Here is a 16,617-nt window from a genome sequence, read left to right as displayed (position 1 = left end):
CTAATCCAATGACTTTCTTAAGAGGTACTCACGTACTTCAAAGCGGGACAAATGGTCTATTTCATTCAAAAAAAGATTTTTAAAATGATACGCTTTTAAGTTAAACTTTCATAAGTAATTTCCCCACCCTTGATAATAATGGAATAAATAAATATTAATCTTTTATATCTACTAAAGCAGCAAAAGGAAAAAATAAACTACCACCTGGTAATGTTTGCAAGATTAGAGAGAAATGGTACACTCCTTCATAGCAGGGTAGTTAGCAACTTGAAACTTAAATATACCAATTTAAAGGAACAGCTATTAGACACACAGAAAGCAGTCTAATAAGTTATGGTGTAAGATATAAATTATGAAGTTATTATGATATGTTATGTGAATATATATTAATAACTACTATGTAAAAATACATACACATGTGGAAGATAAAGCAAAATTTAAAAAATCATCTTAGGTGGTAGGATTCTGGGTGATTTAGAAATAACTTTAAAAATGTATTTTTTGAAAATTCTGTGACTTCTACATTGAATTAGAAGAAATACTCTAATTATTTAGTACTAATTTATCTGTGTCACGTTTCAAAAAAACTGGCTAAAGACCTGACTTTCGATGTCCTCTTTCTCTATATCTTCTATTGCTTCTGCCTCTATTAATTCATGAGCTCTCTTGTTCTCTTCTGCAGAAAGTAACTCCTTGGAATGCACATGTTCTTCTTCATTTTCACCAAATTCTTCAGAGTCCTTTAGTTCATCATTTCCATCTTGTTCATGTGCCTCTTGATTCTCCAATTCACAGTCCTTTTAATGGTAAGAAAATTTGGTACAACTAGAGGCAAAGTAGCATACAGGCTATCCACCAAACTTTTTGGTAATTTACATCTCTAAATGTTTTTACTTTTATCATATTTTAACATTATTCCCAAAGTCAAAGTTCAATCACTTTTACTACATACTGTATCTTTAAAAATAGAGGCGTTCTAACACCAAGGTCAGTAAACTATGCATCTGAGTTCCCAAACCTCTCGTGCTGAAATACATACACACTAATTGGACTGCTCTCAAGTTCAAGTTATTTAATATTTACCAAGTCACATTCTGTGAGCTGTCCTAGAAGACATGGCTTCAAAGAAATGACTTGTTTTCTACACATGGCACAGTTTGATTTAACTTCAAAGACCGTGGAAGTCTTATATATGATAACATAAAGTTTATTTCTAATTAATAATAAGGAATTCCAACTGTTACACCAATGTCTGTTCTGGGAGAAATGCAAATAATTAATCTAAATGTATTTGTTTTGAAATCTACCACGATGCCACAAAGCCAATTAAGCAGGGGAACACAGGTTATGATTGTCTCTGTGAAGGAGTATCTACTTGCCCTTCAAAGTTTATGGATACAAAGGTGCCTGAGTAGAAACATGGAAAAAAGTAGCAATCTGCCTGGATCCCTCTTCAATTAACTGCAGAGAAAGGGTTGAAAGCAATGAATATTCCTTCCTCCTACCCTATTCTTAAGGTAAATCTATATTTAAGAAAAGTTTCTGGGTTAGAAGGGAAAAAGTACAGGGGTATAACTATTCATCATTCATAACTAAAGTGCAATGAAGTAAAAGAAATTTCTGAGGGAGGTAGGAACAGAGAAGAAATATGACTATTTTGTAATGTGGAGTGTCGGGGAGCAGGGCATCTCTGGGAAAGCAGGTTTAACCAACTTCACTACATTTGGGTGGGCGAACATTGAGAATAGAAAATGAAGTAGGTAGTTGGTTATATGATGGTAGAAAAATAAGTGCAGAACAAAAGAAAAACTAGGGGAGTCACTGAATTTCATCTACTCTGAAGTGCCAACTTTGACCCATTCTCCTCACTTATATAAATAGAAGCAATTCCTATAATATTCATATATCTAAACAATAGGTGATATTTACCCACCACTTCTGTATAAAGTCCAAAATTACCAACGCTGAGACAGGAAAAGTATATGCATTTAACTTCTGTCAAATACATCATACATACTGATACTACCAAAGGGAAAAAGAAAAATAAATAAGAAATAATAAATAAATTTAAAATACATTTAAACAGGATTTTTTTTCTTAAGGGCCAGACCATGGCATATGGAAGTTCCCAGGCCAGGGGTCAAATCAGAGCTGTAGCTGCCAGCCTATACCACATACACAGCAAAGCAGGATCCAAGCTGCGTCTGTGACTTACACCACAGCTCACAGCAATGCTGGATCCTTAACCCAATGAGCAAGGCCAGGGATCGAACCTGCATCCTCATGGATACTAATCGGATTCGTATCCACTGCACCACAACAGGAATTCCCTAAATAGGATATTTTTTTGAAGCTCTTTTGTTCTTCTAGACATTATGGCTGGGTTCATTTAACAACACAAAGGCATCCTTTGCAGTACACATAAGAGACAGTATTATATCTCCTTGTAACATTTCAAACTATACAATTTTTATGAAATGAAGAGCTGAAAGTTAGAAATTTGAAAACTAAAAGCGTCTTTACTAAGTCACAATACTTTTCCACTTTATGGGTAATTCTGGCTTAATCATACACTCACTAGTGAAGACAATTAGAGGGGAAAAAAAAGCAAAGGAATGGAAAATATACTATTAAAAAAAAAAAAACACACAAACACAGAATACAAAGACTGAAGAGTTCCTAAACCTCAAACAAAAGCTGGTTACAGGCATGCAATCAATCTTAATGGATCCCTGAGCAAATATTTCCTAAAATTATCTGACTTCAGGATTAATTCCACAACCAGACATCCTTCTCTCTGTGCCTGGGTAAGGTGTGTGGTGCTGTGCAAACTATATGTGCATAAGGTGGGGTGGGGGTAGGGGGACTGGGTAGAGAACTATATGTCAGGAGAGAAGGATGGGTGAATGGACTTGAGCTGACCTCATGACGGAGCACACAGAAATCCTGCAATGTTACGGATATATGGACTAATTTTACACAGAAGATAGAAAACAGGGAATGTAAATTACATAATTTAAGACCTAATGATCAATAAGTAGCAGATCACATTTCATTAAAATGTAAACAAAACAAAGTCTATGATTTTAAATAACTAAGTATATAGAACTGCCACAATCTTTTTTTTTAATTTTTGTCTTTTTGCCATGTCTTGGGCCGCTTCCACGGCATATGGAGGGTCCCAGGCTAGGGGTTGAATCAGAGCCGTAGCCACCGGTCTACACCAGAGCCATAGCAACGCGGGATCTGAGCCGCGTCTGCAACCTACACCACAGCTCACAGCAACGCCAGATCCTTAACCCACTGAGCAAGGGCAGGGATCGAACCCGCAACCTCATGGTTCCTAGCCGGATTCGTTAACCACTGAGCCACTATGGGAACTCCAGAACTGCCACAATCTTAATTAAAATTACATACTTCATTTTTCTGGTTGGTCAGTTTTGAAACACATTCTTTTTAGCGAATAAAGATCTGGCTTATTTATCTTTAAAGGACAAAACAAAATTCCTAATTTGATCTTTACTAAGTAGCAAGACATCAACAATTTTCTCTCTCTGTTTTAAGGACTAGGTTAATCTAAATTATATACAAAAGCTAATGCAATGGGCAGATGGAAGATAAATTATCAATATCCTTCATTGCAGTATCTTGTCCAGGAAATAAAAAATCAATTGTCCTATAGCTGCTCTCTGGCCCCTATGTCTCAAATTTCTATTTAAAGGCCTGGACAAACATTTTTTTGCTCTATGTTTCATATAACTAAAGATAAAGTTATTTAATATATTTCTCAACTACAAGAAATAGTGAGACTGACAATAACATGCAAGTCTCATTTTACCTACATATTTCACTGTCTAATGTTCAAGTAAAATGCATGAATTGATGATGCAAAATACTAGCTTCAAAATAAACATCTTAACCTGTGTAATTAACACTTTACCTTGACAAAAGCATCATCTTCCACAGAAGCATCTCCACTCAACTCATCTGCTTCCTGTTTTTTACCTGCGAAAGAAGGAAAATGGGCTAACAACCAATGTTTTATTACTTTAAGAGCAAAAATATTCAGAGTTTACCCCAAGGTATCACCTCCATTCCCAAATCATCTAACAATGCTAATGCCAACTGCTTATAAACCACCTGGCCATAGCTGTCCCAAAACCAAAAAAAGCTTTAACAACGCCATGCCGTTTCACTAAAATAAACCGGGCAAATAATTAATCCTACATATGAACCCATCATCTTAACCAACTTGACATATGAGATACATTTTTCTTTACACCACTCAAATTCTCTATCCTCAATTGTTCTGGAGGTAGCAGCACCTTTCAACAGTATTCTACTAACTGAATATATAACCAGACATCTGATAGCTAAATTCAAGACTCACACCCCCCATAAAGTCTTTCTGAAGTTCTCCTCTTCAACAAGATTTCTGTGAAATAAAACTCTCACACTCAACACCTCACAATCCATCAGCTGATAACATATTGCACTACTCTCAGGTACATCTTGCTTCATCATTTAAAAAAATACTTAAAGTACACTGACTGCTTTTATGCTTATGTTGGTTTCTCCAAAGGCCTAAATATATATAGAGCTGGGCATTTAACATAATGACTGATTTAACTAACTTAAGGCAAGTAGAAATTACTTCAGACCAAAAACTGTTAATTGCTTCCAGACAGACTACAGACCTCCTCAACCCAATTCTTGTCCTCCAAATTTTGCAAACTGAGGGCTGGAATTTTTTTACGGTTTTCCACATTAAAAAAAAAAAAAAAAAGCTTTCCACTGAGCTAAGGCTAAAAGTTCATGTTTTCAAGCAAGTCCACAAAAACCTACTTAACATCCCATAATGTATCAGAAATGCTGTGTGTGTATATATATATAAGCTGAAAGAATTTAACTATTAGAAAATTTTCAGAATTCATTTATTCTGAAATGTTAATGAATGTTCTGTCCTGAGGTCAATGAATCTTTTCCTATGTCTATTTTCTTATGTCATGTACCTATTTCAAGCTTCCATGACCCCCAGGGTAGGGGGTTTAGCTGTGGAGTAAATATAAAAAAAAGTTAGTATACCTCCCTTTCACATGTCTCCTTACCAACTCCTATCTTCCATCTATTCCCAATTTGAAATCCTTTCTGTGAATGAGTGAAAAAAAAAAAAGGGCAACAAAATATTGGTCCTTCCAAAAGTGTGAAAAGAAGATTAGGAGTTTTATTTTACCCACTGAGGTAAAAGAGGTCTTCTTGTCCCTGAGGGTTTGTGTCAATCAAAAGAGAAACAAAATGTGCAGCTTAGAATGGCATTTCTATTTTAGAGAAAATATAAATCAGAAGTTACTACAAAGGCAACAACAACAAAAAAAGATGTTCCTTCCTTGAAAAAGAAAACAGTATTATCTGAGAAAGAGTTCACTAAATTCTCCTATCACATTTAGAGATAGAAAGTTTCATAATATAAAAGCCTTAAAGATGCTACCTTTGGGGATAAATAAGTCCATCTCCGACCCACCACACCACCAAATAAGCTAAAGAGTAGAGCTTTGGGGTGAACTCCTTCGGATTATTTGCAAATAGCATTTGCTCTTTACAAATATAAAATCCTTTACAATTTGCAAAGCACTTTAAAAAAAGAGGGAAGAAAAGGTTCAATTGATTTTTCCAAGCACTCGATGATACACACGGCAGATGACCACAATTTTACAAAAGAAAAAAATGAACCTGAGAGGTTACACAGCTTGTCCAAAGCTAGTAAATGGTATTTTCAGAACTGGAAGCCAAGGCTTCTCACTTCCAGTCCTAAATTCTTTCCACTACATCTAACTATGACCTACTTAAACGACATTATTCTAGTAAGGAGTGGTTAATTAACTCAATTTAAAGATATTATCTTTGAAATGGCAGCCCTAAGCATAACGACACGCTACATATACTATGCACACTCCATGGTGAATTTCACTTGCCTTAGTTTACTTAAAGGAAATCCAAATTACACTACATCACAAAAACAACAGCAGTTACTACCACTGCTTAAGCAGCTTCCACAGTGCAGGCACCAAGATACATGCTTCATGTATATTAATGCATTCATTTTTATCCTCATAACTACTCTGAAACTTTTATCCCCATTTCACAAAACAGGACACTAACGCTGAAAAGTTAATCACATTACAAAACTAATGGAGGCAGTGCTTCAATTTAAACCCAGGCCTATTTCCACCCTTCAAAACCCAAAGGACCATCAGATCTTCAAGCAGCTACATTGTGCCAGTTATTTAAAATGTTACCTCTTTTAGGACCAACAGAGGCTCCAAAAGCCCTGTCTGTAAAGTTTTTAATGTGAGACTCACAGAGATTACATAACCAGTCCTATAACAAACAGGCAACAAGAGGCAGAAGTACACAAAAAAGTCCAACTCTGCTATTCCTTATTGGGGTTTTTTGCTTCTTGTTTTGGCTGTGCCTGCAGCAGATGGAAGTTCCTAGGCCAGGGGTTGAACCCATGCCGAGGCTATAATCAGAGCCATAGCAAGTGACAACACCAGATCTTTAACCTGCTGAGCCACCAGGGAACTCCCATCCCTTATTGTTTTTAACAGCTGTATCATATGAAAGCACTAAACACTTAATGTGTCATCAACTTGTGAACATAAAAACCATGAGGAAAAGATTTTCAAATATAGAGTGATGAAACTGTAAAGATAACCTGATAGGTACATAATATTTAAGAAAGCTGACATTTTACACACTAGTTTTTGACTGATTTCATAATCTATGTAACTTTCGTCTTGTTTACACACACTGAATTAGAAACTATATTGTAATTTCTTCCTTTATGAAAAAAAGTATCACCCCTCCCCGATGTAAAATATAACTCACATTTTAAAAAGCTATGATGGTCACCATCCAGCCCAGAACCTAGTACAATGCTCTATAATGAGCAGATACTTGAGCATTATATATGTACTGACTGATAATGGCATAGGTTCTAGTTTGAATGCTAGCAGTAAACGAGATCTAGGTTTCTACTCCGCCCTCACTGGGACAAAGGTAACATGCATGCCAGTCAAACTAGCACCAAGAGCAACCCCATCCTGTCAGTAAGGACTGTAAACTTCAACTGTAACAATGCTTCAAGGTATATCTACAGGATATCATGATGTCACAGCTAAGAATTCACAAGAAAAACTAAATCCCACTTAAATCAACAAGCACCACCAGCTTCAGCACACTTTTGTATAGTCAGTAACCATTTATACCTTTATTTCCCATTTAAGCTGGTACTATTAAAGCTCCTACAGCAAATTAATACATGAATCTTTTGTCCTTCAGAGAATGAAATCGTGAACTGGTCCAAAGGAAAGTAGTGCAACCAGGATGAGGAAGCTAACTGAAAGTTTCACATAAGCCTAACTTTAATGCTACGGGAACAAAACCAGAAGAGAAATTGAGCAGTAAAGATAGTGTGAATAGCAGAATTAAAAGGTGGAAGCAGAATCACTTACCACATCTCAAACTGTCATAGGAGTAACATATAGCTATTTTGAAATTACATAAAATACACTGCAATTGTTTTTAGAGTCTAAAATAAAACAGCAAAGTAAAAATGTATATACCCAAGGAAAACGAAGCTAGAACATTTCTTTATTTATGCAACATAAATTTGTATAGGTCCACAAATCCTTAATGAAACCATCTGGGCCAGACTGGTTTAGAACTGTCAGATTTTAAAAGAGTACAATTGTGTATATACCATTTGGCAATTTAAACCTCTCAGTGGCTTCTGGAACAGTTTCTCTCGATCGATTACAGACGTGCAATGAAACATATGGATATTAACATCAACTAGGATAAATCAAGACTATAAGCCTCACTCTTGCCACCAAACTTTAGAAAAAACTTTGTTTTCAGAATATTTTTATTTCTGAATTATAAATAAAGAATTCTGGATCACAATTTGTTTTTCGCCTTCAAAGCAAAGTGGTCCTTATAGGGGTTTGCGATCTTCCTTTCAAGCTCAGAAATACCTCCAAAAATAAAACAAAACAAAATCCACTTAATAAGTAGATTTTAAAGTAATTTCACCAAAAAACTTTGAAGATGAGAAACTTTTCCCCCAAACATTTACAGAAGCTATAAAATGCAGAAAATGTGTAGTCATAAAATTTGTTAGAGAAGAGGGGGTAAGATTCAGAGTCCAAGTCAAACTGAGCAATGTCAGTATTTCCAGCAACAACCCCTCCCTAACTGCATGAAATCTTAAAATAATCATGGACTATGCCTTGTGTTAACTGTATGCATCTGTATTTTAGTTTCTCTTCTATTAAAATATTTCACTAAATGAAATCAGTTTTCTAAAAAGCTTTTGCACATTGCCTTAAACACAGTAGTCATTCGATAGGTCATTTTATTATTTTAAAAAAATCTACCATAAAGATAATTCATACTCATAATACAACACTGTAAGTAAACTACATTCCAGTAATTTAAAAAAAAATTTTTTTTTAAATCTCTTTGTCATCTAAAGATAACCAAACTGGGAGGTCCCTGGTGGATCAGTGGGTAAAGGATACTGCATTGTCACTGCTGTGGCTCTAGTTAAAGCTTTGATCCCTGGATCAGGAACTTCCAAACGCCAAAATAAATAAATACAAACAAATAAATAAAGATAACCAAACTGAACATCCACACACACTTGTGAGCATTTTACAAGATTTTAAAAGGCAGCAAAATGTAACTGAGTTCTTGGGAGTTCCCATTGTGGCGCAGCAGAAATGACTCCCACTAGGAACCATGAAGTTTCAGGTTCGATCCCTGGCCTCACTCAGTGGGTTAAGGATCCGGCGTTCTCCTTAGCTGTGGTGTAGGCCGGCAGCTGTAGCTGTGATTCGACCCCTAGCTTGGGAACCTCCATATGCCACAGGTATGGTCCTAAAAAGACACACACAAAAAAAAATTAACTGAGTTCTTAATGGATTACTTTTCTCTCCTATCAATAAAAGAAAAATAGTGCTGCCTAACTCTCAGCACTGTTGTGAGCATCAAATAAAGATCAAAGGTTTTTGAAAATTCTGAGGTGTAGAAAACAAACTGCAAGGTGACAAGAAGAAAAGAGAAGAATAAAAATGATGCTAAGTTTCAAACTTTAGCCTGTAGTAACCAGTGGTTCTTAACTCTAGCTCCGGGACAATTACCTGAGGAGCTTTTAGGAAATACTGATTCCTGGGCCCCCAACAGAGCAATGGAAACCAAATTTCTAGGGGGCAGGCATCTGGTATCTGTATTTTTAAAAACTCAACTCTACTCTAGAGTAGATTGAGCATAACTGAAGAAGTTGGAGTGAAAAGAATGTAAGAGGAAGGTTACTATTTTCAGATTCGCCAGACTAAAGAAAATTTAATAAAACACCTTTAACAAAACACTACACATGGTATGAACCTATTTTAGTTCTTAAAAAGGAAAAAGAACCCTTAAACATAAACTTCCTATGAGTACATGCACATGTACGTACACACAGACCTTAGAGCAACAAAACGTTACCTATGATAAATTCAGGATGGTGGAATTGTAATTTTCATTTTTTTGTACTTTTCTGGATTATCTTTTTTTTTTTTTTTTTTTTTTTTTTTCCCATTTTCAGCTGCCCCAGAGCATAAGGAGTTTCCAGGCCGGGGACCAGATCTGAGCTGTACTTGTGACCCACACTAAAGCTGTGGCAATGCCAAATCCCCAAACCACTGTGTTGGGCTGGGGATTGAATCTGCATCCCAGTGCTCCTGAGTCACCACTGATCCCACTGCACCACAGGGGAACTCCCGGATTATCTAATTTTTAAAGTAAAAACATTTCACTTTTATAATCTGGAAAACAATTCTTTTTTTTTTTTTTTTTTTTTTTTTAAATGAGAGTTGCAACGTTTATTTCAGGTTCTCGCTTGGGTTTTTTTTGTATTTTTTTTTTTTTTTTCTTTTTTGCCACACAGGCAGTATGTGGGAATTCCTGGGCCAGGGATTGAACCTACGCCGCACAGCAGCAACCAGAGCCACAGCGGTGAGAACGCAGGAGCCTCAACCCGCTAGGCCATCAGAGAACTCCCTGGAAAACAATTCTAATAAAGCTATAATGCAAATTACTATTCCAGGGTACCAAGATTGCCACATAAGGCTAGCTAGGGCTGTGAAGTTTATGGTGTGAACAGTTAACTCCTGGAATTGCACAACACAAAAGCCCTTTTATTGTAATATGTGAGAACTACCACAGAATTGACTAAATAAACCAGTAAATTTCAGCCTTAAGCCTTAGTTTAAGAATTTTTCAGTCTCTTCATGAAAGTCATTTCTGATGTTACCAACCAACAATAATGATTTCTTGGAGTTCCCACTATGGTGCCGTGGGTTAAGAATCTGACTGCGGTGGCTCAGGTCTCTGCAGAGGTGTGGGTTCAATGCCTGGTGTAGTGGGTTAAAGGATCTGGTACTGCCACAGCTTCAAGGTAGGCCACAGCTGCAGCTTAGATTCAATCCCTGGCCTGGAAACTTCCATAAGTCCTGGGTGTGGCCATAAAAAAATAATACTAATACTAATGATGATGATGATGATTTCTTTTTTCCTCTAATTCTTAGACAATTCTCACTTTATTTCACTTTATTTTATAAGAGATTGTGAAAGAGAAGATAAGGTTTGAAGTCTTCTGCCCTTAATTCAAAATGCCTAGAAGATAAATGACTTGGGAGAAAAAACTCTTAGAGAAATAGAAAATTTTACCTGTATCCCCACCAGGATCTTTGACACACACCCCGTATAACAAAATAGCTGAAAAAAGCGAAAGTGATTCAATGATAAACAATCTACCACAGACAACTGCATAAATCAAATGCAAGTTTTAATGGCTGAGATAAAAGAGCCTAGTTTTGTGAAATGAAAATGACATACACAACTTCTGAGGCCGAACAATATTCCAGCAAAAGTTATGAGGCTTTCCAACATAGCAGCGACTTGGTGAGGGATAAAAGGCCACTGCCAAGATTCATGTGTTCTAAAAGTAAGTACATTTCAGACATCAATGTTTAAGAAGTCACTAGTGCTGTTGAGAAAGGCACCTTAAAAAGAAAAAATATTTAATAAGATAGTAAAGACTATTAATCTCGGATATTCATGCTTCCTACAAAAGAAATACGCAATTAAAATGAGCGCCAAGAGATTTTTTTTCAAGTCCCCCCCAACCCCCAAGCCAGAGATCAAACCTGCATCAAAGCAGTTACCCCAAGCCACTGAAGTCAAGAGTATTTTTAAAAGCAGTTGTTAAGCAAGTCATCACATGGTCCTCAGTATTCATCTAACAAATATTTTCTGAGTGCCTATTATATGCCAAGCAATATGCTAGGAATCATAGAGACTAATGTAAATAAAAGACTACATCCTTACCCTTACGAAGCTTCTAGCCCAGTCAGTACCCAAAAAAGAATTATGACAATTTTGTCCCCAAAACCCTTCTCAATGCCACAGATCTAATTAAAATTTCCTTAGCATCCAAACATACTACAGTTTAAAAAAAAAAAAAAAAATTGGAGTTCCTGTCGTGGCTCAGTGGTTAACAAATCTGACTCGCATCCATGATGACGCAGGTTCGATCCCTGGCCTCAATCAGTGAGTTATGGATTCAGCGTTGCCATGAGCTGTGGTGTGGGCCACCGATGCAGCTCAGATCTGGCGTTGCTGTGGCACAGGCCAGTGGCTACAGCTCCAATTTGACCCCTAGCCTGGGAACCTCCATATGCCACAGGTGCGGCCCTAAAAAGCCAAAAAAAAAAAAAAAAAAAAAAAAAATTGCAGGAGTTACAGTACACTATGATATTGTATATCAAACTCATTTTAATTGGATATTCTTCTGTGGCATACAAATTTTAGAAAGCTGTACACAGAAAACATGCAATTATACTAACTAGTATCTTCCACAAAAAAAATCAGGCATTGTATGTATGGATACACCAATAACTCCCAAATATACTTGTTTCTAAGTGAAAACAAATCAGATTTTATATAGCAGTTTAAATCTTTTTTTAAGCCTGCAAGTATGCCAAGTGAGTTTCAACTCAGTATTATATAAGCTTCTGTACTGGTTAACTACTTAAAGCAACTTTTGCCGAAATTAAGACATGACTCTAAAGGTTGAAAATCCAAAGAAATGATATCCTATTGACAGATAAACCCAAAGAAAGTTTAAATCTATAATCTCTAAAACAAGCTAATGAGGAGTTAGCTCTACCTGTTTAACTGCTTTCTTAGCGCACACCCAAATAATGACAGTAAATCTCACAGTGAAGCTTTCTTCTAGGTTACTTATTAAAAAGTTCATAGCAAAGAGAGGGTGAAAGACTCAGAAGTGAGAACCAATCTAAGCTACAAATTTCACCATATGAACTATGCAAATAGATATTTGTAATATTTTACAAATATGTTGATCATAAACATTAGAACCCACTATAACATTATCAACATTTGTTACAAGTTTGTGAGTTTGTGCATATAATCACATTAAATTCTACAATATACTAAAGAATGCAGGTTCCTTTTCCTCTGATCTGTCGAAACATAATTTTATCCCCCCAAAAATTTTTAAGAAATAGTGACCCTGCACTTAAAAGAAAATGAGCTCAATATTTTACCTAAGCAATTTTTCAAGACCCATGAAGCATCTCTTGCCTTATCATTTAACATCATTTAACTTTCATTTGCTGCATTAAGCCACATTATCATCACAATTATTTATTTTCCTAACAAGCTATTAAGTGCTATGTCTTGCAGATGTCCACATGAATGCCTCTAAGCAATCCCTTTATTTTCTTCCTTTTCTAGAATTCTCAGCTAAACATATCCATACTGAAGTGAGGAGAAAAGTGCTAGCTTTACTATTCCTTATACATATATTTTAGGTGAACAGAGAAAAATTTTCTTCTGGTTCCTGGTTACCTATAACTAAGAGACCTTACAGATAGTCCGATAAATTTTCCAATTTTATAAAAAGTAAGTAAACCCACTGAAGGAAAAGTAGTGTGACCAAATGAAATTACTTTCAAGGTGATACTGCTAAGCTTAGTGAAACAATTTGGCAAAAAGAACATCATATTAAAATAATTTATTGAATCTTAGTTTTAAAAATGGTTAACTTGATTTTTTTTGAAGTTTCCATGTTCGAATTTAATGTCTAAAAATTATTTTTAAACTTCTTAATTTACACTAATCTTGCAAGGATCTTAACTGTAAATTAATTCAAACTAGGTTCTTGGTTTAGGATTTATATCAAGATCTTTGTAATTCATAGGATTTTCAGAACAATGATAAATGAAATTGAAGGAGACAAGAGCTACTTATCACACATGTCCCAGAATAAGTCTTATGAAGTACTCAGTTGTAGTGTGTTGCAGACAAATGATTAATGTTACAACTCCTAACTAAACACCACAAGACACCTTAACATCCAAGTTATGGAAAAATGAAATTTCAAGTATCCTTATAATCCACATAAGAGGAAAAAAATAACCTACTATGATATACACACACATATACTGAAAAACTTCTTAAAATGATATATTGCTGAATTAGAATATTTCTAAGGGTAAAATGAATGAAGTTCCTAACGGCTGAAAAATAAACAGATATAGAGAAATTAAGAGTAGGTGAGGATGAATAAATCAAATGAGATTTACTTCACAGCCTAAAATCAATAATTAGCTCGAATAACTTGAGACTACGATTAATATATAATATCTGTCAAATTATCACAAAGTGCTGAATAAATGACATGAACCAAAATTACTATAAGAAACCACTATAAGAAACACGGTTAATTCCTAATATACTTATTTCTGACTTTTCTATGCTTCCTTGTTTTGAAATTGCCTCTGGGTTGTCACCAGAGGCTTCTCAACAGGAGCTTCTCTAAACACAGGGAAAATGTATCTCTCAAAGTGATACACTGAGTCAGAATTACATTAAAAGCCACAGACCTTCAAGATAACTTTGTTACTCCTCTAAACTACATTTCTATCTCTGCCATTACCATCCTATCCAGGAAATGCTTATTGGCCCTTTTCAATCTCCTTTGGCACAAATAGGGGACTCTTGCAAACCTACAAAAACTCATACTGTGAGATGGCATCAGGATGTGCCTGGCCTGATACTCAGGTAGGCCGCTTAGACAAAACTTGACTATTCCCTTCTTTTCAAGGTTATTCCATTCAACCATTTTACTCTAGTTGCAATCAATCTGGTCTATAGCATGTAAGGGTAGCATGTGGATCACTTAAAGCAGTAAAGGTTAGAGTTTTAAAATGCTGCAGCTGCAGAGAACTTCCAGGTTCCAAATACCCACATACCAGGATCCAAATACCCACATAATGTCTACTGTCTGCCACTATCCTCAGGGTATGGAGAAGAAATTTGCAATTATTTAAGTTAGGATTTCACTGACCAGAACCTTTTAAATATATATGTCCCATTTATATTGTTAAAACGTTAATTAAAACCACCTTTACCTACTCATTAAATCATCATATCCTAGAAATATGTTTTGGCCTAGTTTAAAAGTTATAAAATCTAAATCTTTAACATATTTCTATAAGGTAAAATTTTTTAAGCTAATTAGTCGTGGATTTTTTTCCCCCTACCTTGTTAGTATGTTTGGTGAGGTCTTTTTGAATTTCGCTGAAAATTAGAGTGTATAATGGCATAAATGCAAATTAAGTTCTCCAAGTCAAACAAAATACTAAACACAAAGGTTATAGAATTTTATTATACTAGAGAAAACAGCAAGGAGCCAAGGTGAAAGATTTGGTAGGAATTCCATCAATACTCTGCCAATTGTGGGGCAAGGTAGACATATACAAAACTATTTTACTCTTCAGTAACTATTGTACGATGAAGGAAGAAACATTATGAAACTCAACTTTGTAATTTTTTCAGAAGCAATAACGAACTGGTCTCACTTTCACGTCAGCTTCAGCCAAATCTTAAGGGCTACTAGTCACCCAAAGCCTGGCAACAGTAACTTTTCTTCCTTGACCCAACAAGGCAGAGTGCCAGAGGGAAATAGCAAAGAGTAGCACTATATAAACAGGGCAAGTGGCACAAGAGCAGAGGCAAGTTATATAACCAAAATATATTTTAAAATATGTTTATAACTCGTAACAACCTTTGCCTTTGGTTGGTTTCTTGTTTGGAGTATCAGTTGAAACAGTTAATTCAATATTATCTGGATCGCCTCCTTCCTCTTCAATAGCCTACATTAGAAAGAGAAGTTAATATGCTACACAATCTATCTAAACTTATTTTATAAAAACGAAATGAAAAAATAGCAAACCTCAAGCCTCAAGACGTCAGAATTGCCAGTCATTTCATAAAGCAACTTCAAAAAGGAGCAATTTAACTACACGAGAGACACTTTCAGGAGGAAATATCATTAGGTATCAAAATCACATGGAGCTTTATATTTTACCCAGTCGAAAAAATTAACTATCACATATTATCATACTGAACAAAAGTCTAAATATTCTCGATTGCAGAAAAGTTGCTAGCTACGAAAGCAAAGAACTAAAAAGAGCTTTCCTAATTTCTATAATACAAACTTATTTCTCCTCTACTACAGTTTCAACACTCACTCAAACCAGAAAGATTATCCGGGATGAAAAAGCAGATTATTGCGCTAATGCATAAACAGAAAACCCAGCGGAAAACAAATCCTTTCTCTTACCCACCCATCAACTCCCACTATCAATTCCCCTCCAATATGGGGAGGAAACGGTTGGGCACAATTAAACGGTAACTTCGCAGAAGTCACCAAAGTAACCAGTCCCTATGAGGCCAAGAAATGCACGCGCTCACCATCGCTAAAGGCTGGGGACCGAGTGCCTCCCGGATCTCCACGGTCGCCCTTGGGAGGCCGCGCCGGCCGGCTGCAGTCCTGCCAGCCTGGCGAGGACGTCCCTGGGGAAGCAAGGGTGCGCTCGGCTGCGGCGGCCGGTCCCGGGCTGCTCGCTGGCCCAGGGCAGGCCAGGCCCGGCGCACGGAGGCGGGGGCGGGGGCGCCGCGGGAGGGTCCTAGCTCTCCCCGCGCGCGCGGGCGCCGCCTGGGGCCTCCCCACCGTGCCACCCCTCGGGTCCCGGCGGCTGCGGGTGGCCGGGAGCTGCGGCGGAAGTGGGGGCTCCGAGGCGCGGCCTAAGCTCGCCTTCCCGGCCCTCGCCGGGCCTCACCTGCTTGAGTCGGGAGACGAGCACAGTCTTGACTCCGGTGATATCCAAGTTCCGCCGCTTCAGCTCGGACTTGAGATCGATGACCCGCAGATCGGTGATCTTTTTACCTTCTGCCTGACCGGAGGCAGCCGAGGCTGCCACAGCACCGGTGGCGGCAGCCATTTTAGAAGAGCAGCGCGCGGCCGAGGCAGCCAGTGGGCTGCAGGGCGGCGGCAGCAGCTCCAACTTCGACCCAGGCCTCGCCGGCAGCCGGCGCCGCGCAGCGCTGCGCACAATGAGCCGCTGGCCCCGCCCCCTATTCGCCACCCGGGCGCAACCTGCAGCAGCGATCAGCACCCGGATGACGGGCGCGCGTGCGCAC

The 16,617-nt window shown here is 37.3% G+C and overlaps 1 protein-coding gene across 20 annotated transcripts in view; it reads right to left on the bottom strand.

The window, feature by feature from the left end:
* The window catches only part of SLTM (SAFB like transcription modulator), a 55,510-nt gene extending 38,893 nt beyond the window's left edge, over positions 1-16,617 (bottom strand). For 6 of the 20 annotated variants that reach the window (XM_021073578.1, XM_021073604.1, XM_021073587.1 and 3 more), the window contains exons 1-5: positions 16,257-16,612; positions 15,889-15,990; positions 15,200-15,287; positions 3,941-4,026; positions 600-797 (exon numbers count right to left, since the gene is read on the bottom strand). In XM_021073578.1, coding sequence (XP_020929237.1) covers positions 600-797; positions 3,941-4,026; positions 15,200-15,287; positions 15,889-15,990; positions 16,257-16,418 — 636 coding nt within the window. In that variant the 5' untranslated portion in view covers positions 16,419-16,612. Of the gene's footprint in view, positions 1-599; positions 798-3,940; positions 4,027-15,199; positions 15,288-15,888; positions 15,991-16,256 lie in introns of all 20 variants that reach the window. The other 14 variants (XM_021073584.1, XM_021073607.1, XM_021073618.1 and 11 more) reach the window with 7 other exon arrangements.

Source organism: Sus scrofa, chromosome 1, assembly GCF_000003025.6.
Source record: "Sus scrofa isolate TJ Tabasco breed Duroc chromosome 1, Sscrofa11.1, whole genome shotgun sequence".
NCBI classification, from domain to species: Eukaryota; Metazoa; Chordata; class Mammalia; order Artiodactyla; family Suidae; genus Sus; species Sus scrofa.
This window is presented reverse-complemented; position numbering and strand designations above follow the sequence as displayed.